The following is a 13,714-nucleotide window of genomic DNA, read 5'->3' on the forward strand; positions in this document are numbered from 1 at the left end:
TGCAGACTCCTTTATCTTTTTTAACAATTGGTATATTTTCTACCATCTTCCATTCTGCTGTTAGAGGGGCTGACTTCAGCTTCACTTCAGTACCCTGGGAACTCTTAGGTGAAAACCACCTGGTCCTGACAATTTGCTACCACTTTATGGATGAATTCTATAATCTTTTCTACTGACACTTCAATTTGACACAGTTCCTCAGATTTGTCTGCCATAAAGAATAGCTTTGATGTAGGACCATTCCTAACATGTTCTGTGGTGAGCAGTGAGGCAATGAATTAATTTACCATTTCTGCAATAGCCTTATCTCCTTGCGTATTTCTTTTATACCTGGATCATCCTCTGGCCTTACAGATTCACTGGCAGTCCCCCTACTCTCACTCCTCTGCTTCTGTTTGAAAAAGATCTATGTACCTGTTCATATCTATGTCAGTGCAATTGTTCAGCACCATTTTGAATGAAAGTCATTGTCAGATAATGAGTATGTTCTCCCCTTCAAGTAAGATGTAAAGAGCTCGTAATAAACAAGCCTTACATCTCTTGCTGCTTCTCCAAGCAAAAATTAGAATGACATATATTCCTGGAAGTTTTTCTTTTGACTAAGCAGGAAAAAAATCTTAAATAACACTATTTTTTTCATACCTTGTAAAGAAGAAAAAAAAGAAAAAAAAGCAAATGCACAGGTGCAGTTTTAAAGTTTGCTTTTGACTTAGTTGCTTTCTTGATTAAAGACGAGTACCCCTCTGACTGTCAGGGTCTGCCAGACCTGCAATTGTCAGGGTGTACAGTTTGTGCATGGTTATTGTGGTTGTGTGATCAAATTCTGAATTAAATATTTAAGCAGCAATTTTTAGGCAATTTTCCATGTAGTCTTAGTATTTTTCTGTCTATTTAAGTCTTTTAAGGAAACATGCACAATTATGCACAGATTGTGGCCATTTCTTCCTAAAACTCTGGTCCTCAAATTTCAGAAGGTAGAGATTGTAACCAGCTCTAACTGTGTTTCTGCTTAAATGTCAGCTCAGTCTCAAACAGACTTTACAACAACAAATGTCATTTTAGTAATTACCAGATAGCTGTATAAACCTCTTTAGACACACTGCTGGCACAAGGAATGACTGCATGAGGAAATTTAATATAAGAATGGTCACTTTGAGATATTTCTGGAAGAAACACCAATAATTCAGGAACAGTGCACAAGTTTTCTTTTCACATGGGACAATTCTGTAACATTTATTGGTCATCTTTTAATATCACTTCTGCCAAACATGAATACGTACATGGAAAGACTAACTTCAAGTGCCATATTAGCACTAGTACCTGCCCCATTTGTGTGCCAGAATCCTCACTCTGCTTACCCCTGTGTGTCTTCTGTGCATACGTGTTCTGTAGAAATTCTTTATATGGATTTATATGAACCTCATATGTCCAACTCCTTTGGTATTTTGCATGTAGAAATTCTGCTGAGCTCTGTGCAAGTGCCATGAGTAGAGTGCTTTCACCATTTGGACACTGTTGTAGGTAGAGCTCTGCTTCGTGGTGTCTTTGAGAGAGTGTATCCTAATGCAGATTCTCTGTCATATTTGAAAAGAAGTCTGCTTTAAAGATCTTCAGGTTCTATAGAGAGATCTTGAAATACAGTACCTTGAAATGACTTTTGTCATATGTAAAAAATGATAGGCTTCCCTCCACCCCCTGCATTATCATACATTAGCTTCTGAAGTGAATTAAAGAGTAGGGAATGTATTATCAGAGTCTGGTTGTAAAGTTAGATTTGTAGAAGTCTCTACAGACGTTGGGTTTATGGAGACTCAGTTTTACTCCCCCTCTCTGTTGTATTTTTTACACAGATTCTTCCTCCAGCATATTTTTCTTTTGTACTGTGCACTTTAAGTATACGGAAGGGCAAATCATTGTGGTAAAGAGATCCCTGGCTGTTCAGGAGTGTTTTATTTATTTCCAAAAGAAGTTAATAATTTTCTAAGCTTTTCCTTCATCTCTGTCCTTCTGGAGGTTGGTGCATTGGAACAGGCAATGCTGGATGCTTTAGTGATGGACCGTGTGGATTTTGTGAAGCTGTTAATAGAGCATGGAGTGAACATGCACCGTTTTCTTACCATATCTCGTTTGGAAGAACTCTACAATACAGTGAGTATTTGAAATCCCAGTGTACAACTTTAGGTAAGAATTCTGTTTTGCTTAAGAGATTTGATAGTTAGGCCAAATTTTTATGAAGGATTTTTGAAAAAAAATTGAAAATTAACAGATTTTTCTAATTTTTACGTGTCATGTTGGATTTTTGGATTGGTGTCACAGCTTTTTATTTTCAATTCATTGACATGAACCAGACTGAGTACTTACCTGAAGCTTATGAGAAATATGTTCTGATTTTAGTCTGGTATGTGATACATGTTTATCTTGCTGAAAATTATATGTTGTTAAACCAAAGTGATACCAACTTCTTTCTAGAATATGTCAAGAGTTAAGACAGTAGAGATATTGGAGTTCACTGTTGAAATGTTTTTGAAGAGGTTTGTGGGGAGAGTTTGAGCGGGGAGAGTTTGAATCATAGTAGCTTATGCCAACTATCTTTTAGCTGCTTTCTTTTACTATACAGATTTTCTAGGGTAGGTTGACATGTTTGTTTACTGTCTTCTCTTTTCATACCACAGAAACAAGGACCATCAAATCTACTTTTGCATCACCTAGTTCGAGATGTGAAACAGGTAATAGACATAGAAAAGGCTGGGGAGCAAAAATGGTAGCTTAGAACTTCAGTGTCCACTGGCGCACTGCTGTTAGGTAATACAGGGGAATTTTAGGACTAGAAGTGATGGGTTCGTTACTACTCTTCTATATCTACTAAGTGGTTTTCTCTTCATCCCACTGATCCCCCTAAGCAATTAACTAGCATACTACTACTGAGTGCTCCCAAGAGTCCTGTACCTTAGTTTCAAAGCCAAGCAGTTTGTGTAGATCAGACTCTCTTTCTCAAGGTACTAAAGTGACATTATGAAGTGATTGTACAAAAGACTTAGTAATTAGTGCAGTTATTATGCTCATTGCTTTAAGGTTTTCTTTTTTTCCCCAAAGCTAAAGAAGTCTTTCCTTGTTGAGCAGTAACAAAAAGATACTGTGACAAGATATAATATTATTTTAATGTGCTGTGGTGCCTAGGAGAACAGAAGGTGGCAGTGGATGACTACTTCATGGAGCACTGCCTCTGTTAGTAGTTTAGTGGCAGCCTTGTTATTTAGCTACACAGTTAATTTATTTTGTGTTTCTGTTATCTATTGTACCTTGCAGCACTGCTTAGCCAGGAAGGGATGAGCTGTTCTTTCTGCATTTATTCTCCACTTCAGGAGATGCCTAGATCCAAAACTAGATTAATTTGCTATTTCTTTCTAGGGTATGAATGCTAAGATAAAATAAAATCGTAAGTCTGACTGTTTGCAGAGTTCTGTGGTCTCAAGTAGTGGGATTTCTGGTACGATTTTCTTATTGTGGGTGACTTTCATGTCAATCCCATTGATGGTTCTTAGATAGGTGTAGGGTATTCTGGTCTCCATAGCAAGCTATTGTTTGTGTGTTCCCATACTGATGAACATATTTGAGGTCTAATTTATGTGACAGATCTGGAAGAACTCAGTGTTGAAAATATATTGAACTTTTCCAGGCTGAGAAATCTGCCTTTCTCACTGATACTGAAGTGATTTGCTCCTTGGTGTGACCCCTCGCCTAAAACACATGGCCTGGTTACATCTCAGGACACTGGGAGAACTCAGGGTGTGATGTAAAGGGAAGCTTTTGACTCTTCGAATGGAATAGTAGAATTTACATAGAAAATGGGTGCACAATTTCAAAACTTTATACACCATTGGGTAGGCTAAACTCCCTTTCGGACCTGCAAACAGGTCTAAATGTTGAAAAGCCTTTTTCACCTGAGCTTCTGTAAGTATGTGTAAGTGCTCTGTGAATGAGTTGTGCAGTTGCAGTCTTATTAAATATGGTAACACAGTAGCTAGGACAGTCACCAGAGTGATGTGACCATGGATTTCTGAATATTTTCTCACTTAGTGTGACCAGCTTTGCTGCTGCTACATTTGAATGGAGATACATTGCAGTCTGCCCTCATAAAATATGCTTTTTAGTGCAGAGAAGTATCTACAAGTATAGGTAGTCAGAAACACTTGCCTGACTCTCAATGACAGAGCTGGCAAGCTCTATCCTGTGAGACATGCTTTTGCCCCAGAGTGCTCAGCTTGTTGGTGCCTTCTGGTCCCCAGGGCTGGGTGGCCTTACCTGGCTGTACTTACCTTACCTGTACTGTACACTAAAGTCCGTTGAAAAAAACTCAGTCTACTGAGTTAATTAAATGACTTTTCACAGTCTGAAAGGCATACACGGCTAGGAATACTTAGTGCCTCTGTTGCCATCTCTGTGCAGGCCCATTTTTCACTTCTAAGAGTTGTAGTTTAAGGTTTTACCAATAATCTTTAAAATCTGCATGGAAAATAATCTGTTCTTCAGAGAATTTTTCACAAATCTTGTGTCTTGGAAGGACAGTGGAGGTAAATTGGGAAGCAGTGGTGCTTTAAACAGAAGCAGTGAGAAACTCAGAAGGTACGGTTGCTGTCCGAGTTGTCATGACAGCCTTGACCCTCTACAAGAGATTACCAGTCTCCAGGAATTACTCTACAACATTAAATACATGCTTCATCCACTTCTTCATTTTTAATTAATGAACAAGTTTAATGAGCAAATCATACCGTGCTAGTTTTCTCTTGTTATGAGAAGAAGAAGATTTTTATCAGTCTCTCTGGCTGTTGGTGATTAACCTGAAGAAACATTACCCTCACTGTTGAATGCAGCTGGTGTTGTGAGCATTAACAATATAATTTCCTATGCAATATGGGTGCAATGGACTGTAGATGTCACACTTTTCAGGCTGAAAATGTGGATGTGCCTGTGTTCTTCCTCCTAGGGGAGTTTCATATGGCTAATGAATGTGTGTACTTTCCTGACAGATGGAGGAGCTCTCAGTTGCACCTTCTTCCAGACTCCTCTCATAGTAGTAGGGCTCTGACATGGTTCAATGTTGTGTATAACAGCATCATGAAATGCTTGTGACATTTGGTGTTTCAGAATACCCTTTCCTTGGATTACAAGATATCACTGATTGATATTGGGCTGGTGATAGAGTACCTCCTTGGTGGAGCTTATCGGAGCAGCTACACAAGGAAGCATTTCCGAATTCTCTACAATGATCTCTACAGAAAACACAAGGTAACTTCTGTGAAATGGCTACTACTGGTCACCAAGAAAAGCCAAAACGTGACACCTGAAAATAGCTGAGGTTGTTATTGTGGTTCGTCTGAAGAGTATCAGTTAAATGAATACCACACTTGTCTGTTTTATGAATCTCTTTGCCAACTGTGGAAAGGTTGCAAATAAAACAGACAAATCTCTCCACAAACTACTCCCTGCCCCCCAAGACCACCAGTGATTGTTAAATTAACTGTTAGTTCAGTAAATTTACCTTTGTGTCCAGTAGCCAGGTTGCGTTCTTTGTCTGTCATCCATGAGTAAAGGTCCACAAGGCTGTACCAAACACCATTTCCCTTTTGCGAAGCAGTTGCATGTTTCTGCTCTTGCACCTTGAACCACATCACAGAAATATTGAATTCAACAGGCACTGAACTAGACTTAGAGCATGTCAGGATGGCATAGTGAAGAGCAACATGGACATCCTGACCTGACTTTTGAGCAAATGTCTTACCTTTTAGAAGCAGCTCAGTGCTAGTGGTGCATCTTCCTGCCCAGGCCAATGAGCTGTGTTTGCCTGGAAGGGCTTTTTCCGTGATGCACTGTTTCATCACAGGGGAAGTCTCACGCTCAATGTGCCAGGCTGCACCCATAATGCAGTGGCTTTGTGCAGGCAGAAGGTTATGCTTGGATATGCATGCCATTCTGCACCTTCTAGATGCTTGAGGTGTTTCACTGTACAGCACAACATTGTGCCATGTCTGCATTTCTGTAGCATCACCTCTACAAACAAACAAACAAACAAACTGCCTCAGAACAAAACTTTCATTTTCCCCATTGACTTTTAACTTGGAAACAGCCTAAACTTCTCAATAAATTAGCTGAATATAATTCCCAACAACACAGAAGGAGCAGATTTACTACATAAGAATTCTCCCCAGTTTTCAGAGTGGAACTGGACTTTGATTAAAGTACTTCCATGTGCTAAAAATCAAACAACAGAAATGTCTCGTCCTCTCCATGTACTGCTTTCATGACTAATAGAAGAACCTCAGGGTGAGTAGGGAAAATGAGAAGAAATAATGAAACCTGTTACTTGGAGTGAACAGAAACATAGAGACAGAGCTTCCTGTGTGTCATTGTCTTAATACAATGTTTAAGAAGAGATATTTGAGCAGTTGTAACACCCTTCACTGTATCCTCGTGAAATTTGACCTTAACAGGGATGGCTGAAACCACATGATCATATAACTAGAACTGCAGGGAAAAGCATTAGTGATTCAGCTGGTAACATTCTTCCCACTCAGTCAACACTGAACAAAATGCCCAGGGGTGCTAGACATGCCATTCTTTGGAGAAAATGGTCAGCAAAAAGTTCAGAGAACTTCTGTCTTTTAAAGGGCTTATGGTACTCTTTATTAAGGGTAGGCACTTGGAAGAGCTTCCAGATTGGATGATTCCAATCTGGTGCAAACCCTGTTGTTGTTGTAGATGGTGGATGCTATTGGGGAAATGAATATTTTTAATTTAGACATTCAGAAGAATACGTATTTTTTAAATTAGGTGTGACACAGGCTATTTTTTCTGTGATGGTATAAGCTCCAGTTGTAGTTATAGGATTGCTGACTCACTAGTCTTTGAATAACATCAGTTTATACAGGCACCATTGCAATCAGAGATAAGTACAGGCAAAATTCATCTCTAATTTGCATTCTTCTCCTTGTGGTTTTTTGGTATGCCTTTGGATCTAGAGAGTGCTCTCCAGCTTTTCCCAGAGCCTGTCTCATTCCCTTCATCAGAGTAATCAAACGGGTAGCAGAATGGGATCTCCTGAAAGTACTTTGCATTCTCAGTTCTTCAGAACAGCACAGCCTTACAAATACAAGGTAATATAATTAATTATTCTAGACTTTGCTTAGGACATATTAGGCTGCTAATAATTTTATTGAGAGATTTTAGACATATGTTGGTCAGGCTGTTAGTTATCATAATTCTGCTTAAATTGTTGTTAATTCTACTTAATTGTTCACTGAAATGTAGTATCACCAAATTTCTGAGCATCAAGCATGGGTGAAAACTCTTCTTATTTGGAAGCAACAGTAGGAATTCTCTTGACTTTCCTAACGTTTCTTCATGATTGCTTATTAAAGTAGCTATAGTAAGCCTGCTAAGAAAAGATACAGTTCTGAAATCTGGAAAAATTATGAGAGAGTATTTTCTTTCAAAGAAAGAATGTTGAAGAGCAAAGATCGCCACATGCATATACCTGACAGACAAAACATAAAGTAGAATGAATTTAAGTGGCTTTATTGGAATTAGTCTGAGCCAAAATGAAACCATTATAGCACTGAGACAACCTGACTTATACCAGTAAGACTTTTTCTTTGCCTTTAATGGAGAAATATCCAGACACAAATGTATAGCAAGTTTACATTACAAGTATGGCAAAGAGTGAAAATAATCTTTAAGTATCAAAAGTCTATGCTGTATGTTTCAGTCTACTGATTGCTTTTTCTCTTGTCATGACACAAATACAAGAAAAGAGTGAAAGTAGGATCTTGGTAACAAGGGGTTTGGGGACTGTCCAACACTATGGAAGGGGAGACTATGAGTGGCATGGGTACAGAGCAAGGAGTGTTTTTCCTCCAGTAATGTTACCAGCTTCTTAGCATTGGTAATCTGAATGTGATCTTAGCTGTGGTTTATGATTTAAATGTCTATAACAGTCAAATAGTTTGTTACTTGCAATTCAGATTTGTGTACAGTTTTATTTACATGAATCTGAACCTCAACCATTCATTGAGAATTTCTTCTTTTTGAAAAACAAATTCATAGGAAAGATCCACTGCTTTCCATAAGTGTAAGAAGAAATCAAAAGAGGATATAAACTTTGCAGAGAACTATGAGTCATCTGGCTTTATTTACCCCTATAACGACCTCCTGGTTTGGGCAGTATTAATGAAAAGGCAAAGGATGGCAATGTTCTTCTGGCAGCATGGAGAGGAAGCCATGGTAAAAGCCGTTGTGGCTTGTAAACTCTACAGGGCGATGGCACGTGAAGCTAAACAGAGCAACATGGTGGATGACACTTCAGAAGAACTCAAGAAGTACTCAAAGTATGAGTTCTCCTTTCACTTCAGTTAATAAAGTTCTGCAGTGCTTAGAATGGTTAGATATCTTCCTAATCCACTAAGAATTTGTAAGGTTAGTGGTGCTGTGGACTACAAAGTGTAGAAGAAATACTTTCAGCTGCCCACTCTTCATATTATATAATGGACCTATGTATTGGTGTGCAGTCTGGTCACGAGTTAAAGGAAAGCTATTAGCATGTTATCTAGTTGCATATTTGAAAATTAAAACATAGGTGAGTAATGCATAGCTCACTGTCTGCTAAATGATCAAGTGGAATATTAAAATTTCCCTTACAGTCTCCCTTCCAGTTCAACTTGTTAAAAAGCCGTATGGCACACATGCGTTGGACTTTTCAAATCTGTAATGTGGTAACAAGCAAACTAAAATCAGTGCTTAAATCCTGCTCTGTGTAAGACCTAAAGAAAAATGTATGCTGAAATAACTGAGTGAATAAAAAATGAGGTAGACCAAGAATTTTCTTCAAGTTTATAGTTTCATGTTAGTGTTTTCTAGTAGTTTTTCTTGTTAATGACATATTGTATGCTTTGTGGACATCATGCCTCAGATTCAGAGTACAGTATGATGTGCTGTCTTGTTTTGCATGCAGCTCCAAAGCTTTAAGGTTTAAAGGAAGCTTAAGGTTTAAAGCTCCAAATTTAAAGGAAGGTGTATCTTCCTGGAGGAGTCTTGCCTACAGAGATTTTTAAGAGCCAGTGTAAAAGAAGAGACTTTTGCAACTGTCGGCAATGCTTGCCTACAGTGGTAATAAGTCCGTTGTTGAAGGAAATACACAGAACTTTGTAGGGTCCATTTTGATTGCTGAGTGATATTAAGAACAAAACAAAACAAAAAACCTCTAGAAAACAGAAGGACCCTAAACCTTGTGATTAGGACTAAATAGATTTACTGCCCAAATTATTTTTCACTAGATACCTTGATAAAGCAACAAGAAAAATGGGAGAAGGCATACTTACTGAGATTGTTAGCTGAACTTTAGTTAATGGAGTTTTTGAACCAACCTCTTTGCAGCTGTGATTCTGATTTTTGACTGATCCCTGTTATTTTAACTGTTAATTCCTTCCTGCTCTAGGGAATTTGGGCAGCTTGCCTTAGATGTGCTGGAGAAAGCATTCAAACAGAATGAGCAGATGGCCATGAAGTTGCTGACCTATGAACTGAAAAACTGGAGCAACTCAACTTGCTTAAAACTAGCAGTGTCTGTGGGGCTGCGTCCTTTCGTATCCCATACTTGCACACAGATGCTGCTGACTGATATGTGGATGGGACGCCTGAAGATGCGGAAGAACTCCTGGTTTAAAGTAACATCACTTTAGCTTTTTCTGAGCATTTAAATGCTGTTTAGATACTTTATACATGTCTTTGTGGTTATGAACATGTTTAATGCAGCTTCAGACAAATGTGCTTAAGTATGGATTGGAACGTGCACGTCTGGGAGAGAAAAGGAAGATGGGAAGACAGTACTTGCTTCTGGTTTACTTCTTTGCAAAAGCAGCTGTGGGATGACATTAGGAGAATGCAATTCATGAGGGTTTTTTTGCTGTTCCCATTCTCTCAGCACCCTTCAGTTCCTCCCCACCTGCTCTCACTGCCCTGCATTGCTGGTTCTCCAGCTGAGCTGCTGATGGCAGCTGCTGATGCCCTCTGGTCATAGGGAGCCATATCTAAAGTATTCCCAGATACCATGACACTCTTCAAAGCCACAAAACAGTCAAGAGCAACACACTTCTTTGGAGGCTGTAGGAGTGTGATAGAGATTCCCCACACCAGTGGCTCCCTCCCAGGCCAATGGAATTGCACTGGGTTTGTGCATGGCTGACTATGGCCTCAGGTGTATGCTATCACAGCTGAATTAATTTCCTGAATCTTGTGTCTCTCTTTTAGGTCATTATGAGTATTCTCCTGCCTCCCACCATCTTGATGCTGGAGTTTAAAAGCAAGGCAGAAATGTCTCATGTGCCTCAGTCTCAAGACTTCCACCAGTTCACATGGTATCATGGGGATCAGAGCCCAACCAGCATTAAAGATGCCTTGTCTCTGGTTAGTCTGCGATGTTCAGTCATTTATGTGTCAAGGTCTGTCTGTTTACCACAGTATAATCCTGTGGAGTGAGGAGAAGGTGATCAGCTGGAAGTGTCAGGGCCCAATTCTCAAGACGTAGGTATTTGATCCCTGGTTTGGATACCGACTGAAGTGACCTTGGACAATTCACTTCATCCGTCCTGGGCATCATTTCTGTGCTGGTCATAATGAGAAAACCCTTCCCAACCTCACAGAAGTATAATGAGATTATAATTATCTGTCAGTTACGCAGTTATTTTAGGGCACAAAGTCTATTCAAGCTGCAGATAAATACCTATGCAATCTTGTATACCAAATAATCTAAGAATGGTTTCATATCATACACAAAATCATATCCATAAAACCCAATTCAGGTTGCCCAGTTTTGCTGTCCAAAGCAGGGAAACAGCAGAACGGAGGCAGGCCAGGTCTCATCCTCTCCAGCTCACTCCTTCCTTCTGCTCTGCCTGGCCAGTAGCCTCTGCCCCATGTCTCAGCTGCAGCCTCTCCCCCTCTCCATGGCCATCCTTCACTCTTAGTCTCTCCTTGAGATTTTGTTTCCTGAATTACATCATAGCCCTTCCAGAGGTCTAGCTCCTGCCCTACTTGTTGAAATACACAGTATCTCTACTTCTGCATTGCTTGAGCCTAGCAGAGATGCCATTTAAAGCACAAGAGAAGCACTGTGCTTTTGGTTTAGTCACCTGAACTGAGTCCTGAAACACTCTGCAGGGACCTGTGGTTGTGCAGAAGTCCTTCTTAGGCCTGTCTGTGGGGAGTCTCCAGCATAGGTGAAGTCTTTGCCTTTTAAGATCTGAATTCCCCCAGACTTCCACTAAGCAGAATTGCCTGTCCTTTCTTTTTCTCATTCTCCACAAAGCATTCCTTAAACTGAAAATTTCCAGAAGTTTTCAGTCTGAGGTAGACAGCAGACACAGAGAATTTCCATCCAAAAAGGTAAATGTTGGTGAGGTGCTAACAAATGAAAACAGGATTGTCAAGTGAGAGCTGTCAGGCAGTCTTTTTTGCTCTGCTTATCTTACAGCGCATAAGTATTGTAGATTGCTTGGGACCTTCTCAGTTAACTTTCAATTTGTGTAAAATGAAAGGCCGCGGATTGTCTTTGAGGGCTTTTGCAGCAGCATGGTAGGCTTGTCAATGCCACGCTTGTGTTTTCTCTCTCTGATGCAAAAAAATGCTCAAAGCCATTATATCCTGCAGTGCCTGTCTAATATAGTCAGTTCAAAAATGCTTTTTATGGTGTTAGGTAACAGCTATCATACAGAGGACAAGCCAATTGTAATTATTTGCAGCAGGACCACCCCTGCAGTCTGGTAGAAGGCAACACAGCAATGTGCATAAGCACTTTTCTGACCTGCCTCAGACATGCTGCTTCCTTCCTGTGCTAGCAATAAGCTTAACCTCTGATTGTATCTAATATAGAGTGTTGTTTAAAACAAAGGGCTGAGCTACTGCTTTTTCTTAAATACTCTGATATGAAGTATTATAGAAGAATATACAGAAAATTTCAACAGTGTACATGTGCCACATAGAGCATCTTTCACACACAGTCATAAATTCCAGTGACCTGCTACAGCTGGAAATTGCACTCTTTCACGGGACAAATTCTCTCCTTCACCTCAGAGGATCTGATGTTAACACGCTGGGATGATTCTGTGTATCAAATTCTCTGGTTTAGCACTTCTCTGAGTCTAGTGTGATGAAAAAAAATCAGTTTTCCCCTGATAACCCAAGGAAATGTTGTGTAGTAGGGGTAAATATGTCACATAAAAGTTCTATACTGCAGATGTATAGTAGCAGTAGGTTTTAGCACTGATTTTAGCTAAGGCAATTGGCCAGCATTGAAACAAAACTGAACAAGGTAGTCTGGTTCCCTCAGCCTTGCCCAAGTATTAGCTATTTATCGTTTCTCTAAGCCTCTCTCCTTCATCTCTGGAAACTCCTTTAAGCACCTTCTGGTTTTGTCAGTTGCCCACTGCTCTGTGTCTGCAATTCTTAGGCTTCAGTGGCAATCAGATATTTGTACTTTCAGAGGGGTACTCAGACAAACGTCAAACTTTGGATACAGAATCAAGTGTGTTTGCCTTTTTGTTTTTATTTTACTGAACATGATAAAGAAGTTACCTGTATTTTTTGTAGGCAGATCTTTGCAAGAGAGTACTTATTTCATCGTCATCTTCATATCAGGCATACAATACATCAAAAGAAGCAATTAGATACTGTATTTAGAATTTCACTGTCTTGACATTTTCTGTGTGACTGTATACATGAGCAGAAATAGAAATGTGATGCTTATTCCCTTATTTCAGAATGTGCCACAGTTGTCAGTGGAGTTCTAGCTAACACAGTTATGTCATATTGGGAGTTGTTTTTTACCTGTATTTCACAGATGGGGAAAGTGAAACATAGAGTGATTAAGTGACTTTGCTTAAAGACTTAAAGAAATGTGTGGCAGAAACAGGAGTGGATTCAGGTCTGGTGATGCCCAGTCCACTGCCTGTGGTCATAAAAGCAAACTCTAAATGAGTATTTATAGTGGAAAAGTGTGCATGTTAATTGTTGCAAATGAGATGGCTGTAACCAGACAAAATCAAGCTACGCTAATGGTTTGTATATTCAGAACAAAGCTTAAACATCTGTGCCTGTCTCCCCTCTAACATGACACAACCTTTGCAATCATAGACCATGGTTTCTTACTTTTAAAATGCTGTTTCCTTTTAAAGAAAGATTATGATGTGGAGAAGGTTGCCCAGAAGTCTGATGAAAGCCAAGTAGACGGTGGACAAGGAAACCTGCCTGGCACTAGAAAAATCTATGAGTTCTACAACGCACCAATTGTCAAGTTCTGGTTTCACACGGTTGGTCATCATGTTAGAACTCAGATTGCCAAAACCTTCCTTTGATCCTTCAAATACTGCTTGATGCTGCTTTTACTTTGCCTGGCATGGATTTGCAGCCACTTAGTGGTTCCGCTAAAATCATGCAGCTGCATTTTAAAAAAAAAAAAAAAAAAAAAGAGAACGATTATAAGGAACTAAAGAAAAACCTGAGCACAGCTTTTTACAGTGGTTAATTGCACATGTAGAAATAAATTTGAAGCTGCCCTTAAATACCTCATAGATATTTGTGTCCCTTTCTTTAGGAACTGTTTCTGAAGGAGTGAATATTAATCTATAGGATATCATTTGCTATAAAGAAATATGCATTTATTAAATTA

General features: G+C 39.4%; 1 protein-coding gene across 1 annotated transcript in view; it reads left to right on the forward strand.

The window, feature by feature from the left end:
• The window catches only part of TRPM6 (transient receptor potential cation channel subfamily M member 6), a 94,016-nt gene that overhangs the window by 38,755 nt on the left and 41,547 nt on the right, over positions 1-13,714 (forward strand). Inside the window, 8 exon segments of the mRNA XM_069777204.1 lie at positions 2,014-2,148; positions 2,673-2,726; positions 5,146-5,286; positions 7,017-7,151; positions 8,101-8,381; positions 9,488-9,716; positions 10,300-10,455; positions 13,221-13,355. Of these exon segments, the coding sequence (XP_069633305.1) occupies positions 2,014-2,148; positions 2,673-2,726; positions 5,146-5,286; positions 7,017-7,151; positions 8,101-8,381; positions 9,488-9,716; positions 10,300-10,455; positions 13,221-13,355 (1,266 nt within the window).

Source organism: Haliaeetus albicilla, chromosome Z (genome assembly GCF_947461875.1).
Source record: "Haliaeetus albicilla chromosome Z, bHalAlb1.1, whole genome shotgun sequence".
In the NCBI taxonomy this organism is placed as follows: Eukaryota; Metazoa; Chordata; class Aves; order Accipitriformes; family Accipitridae; genus Haliaeetus; species Haliaeetus albicilla.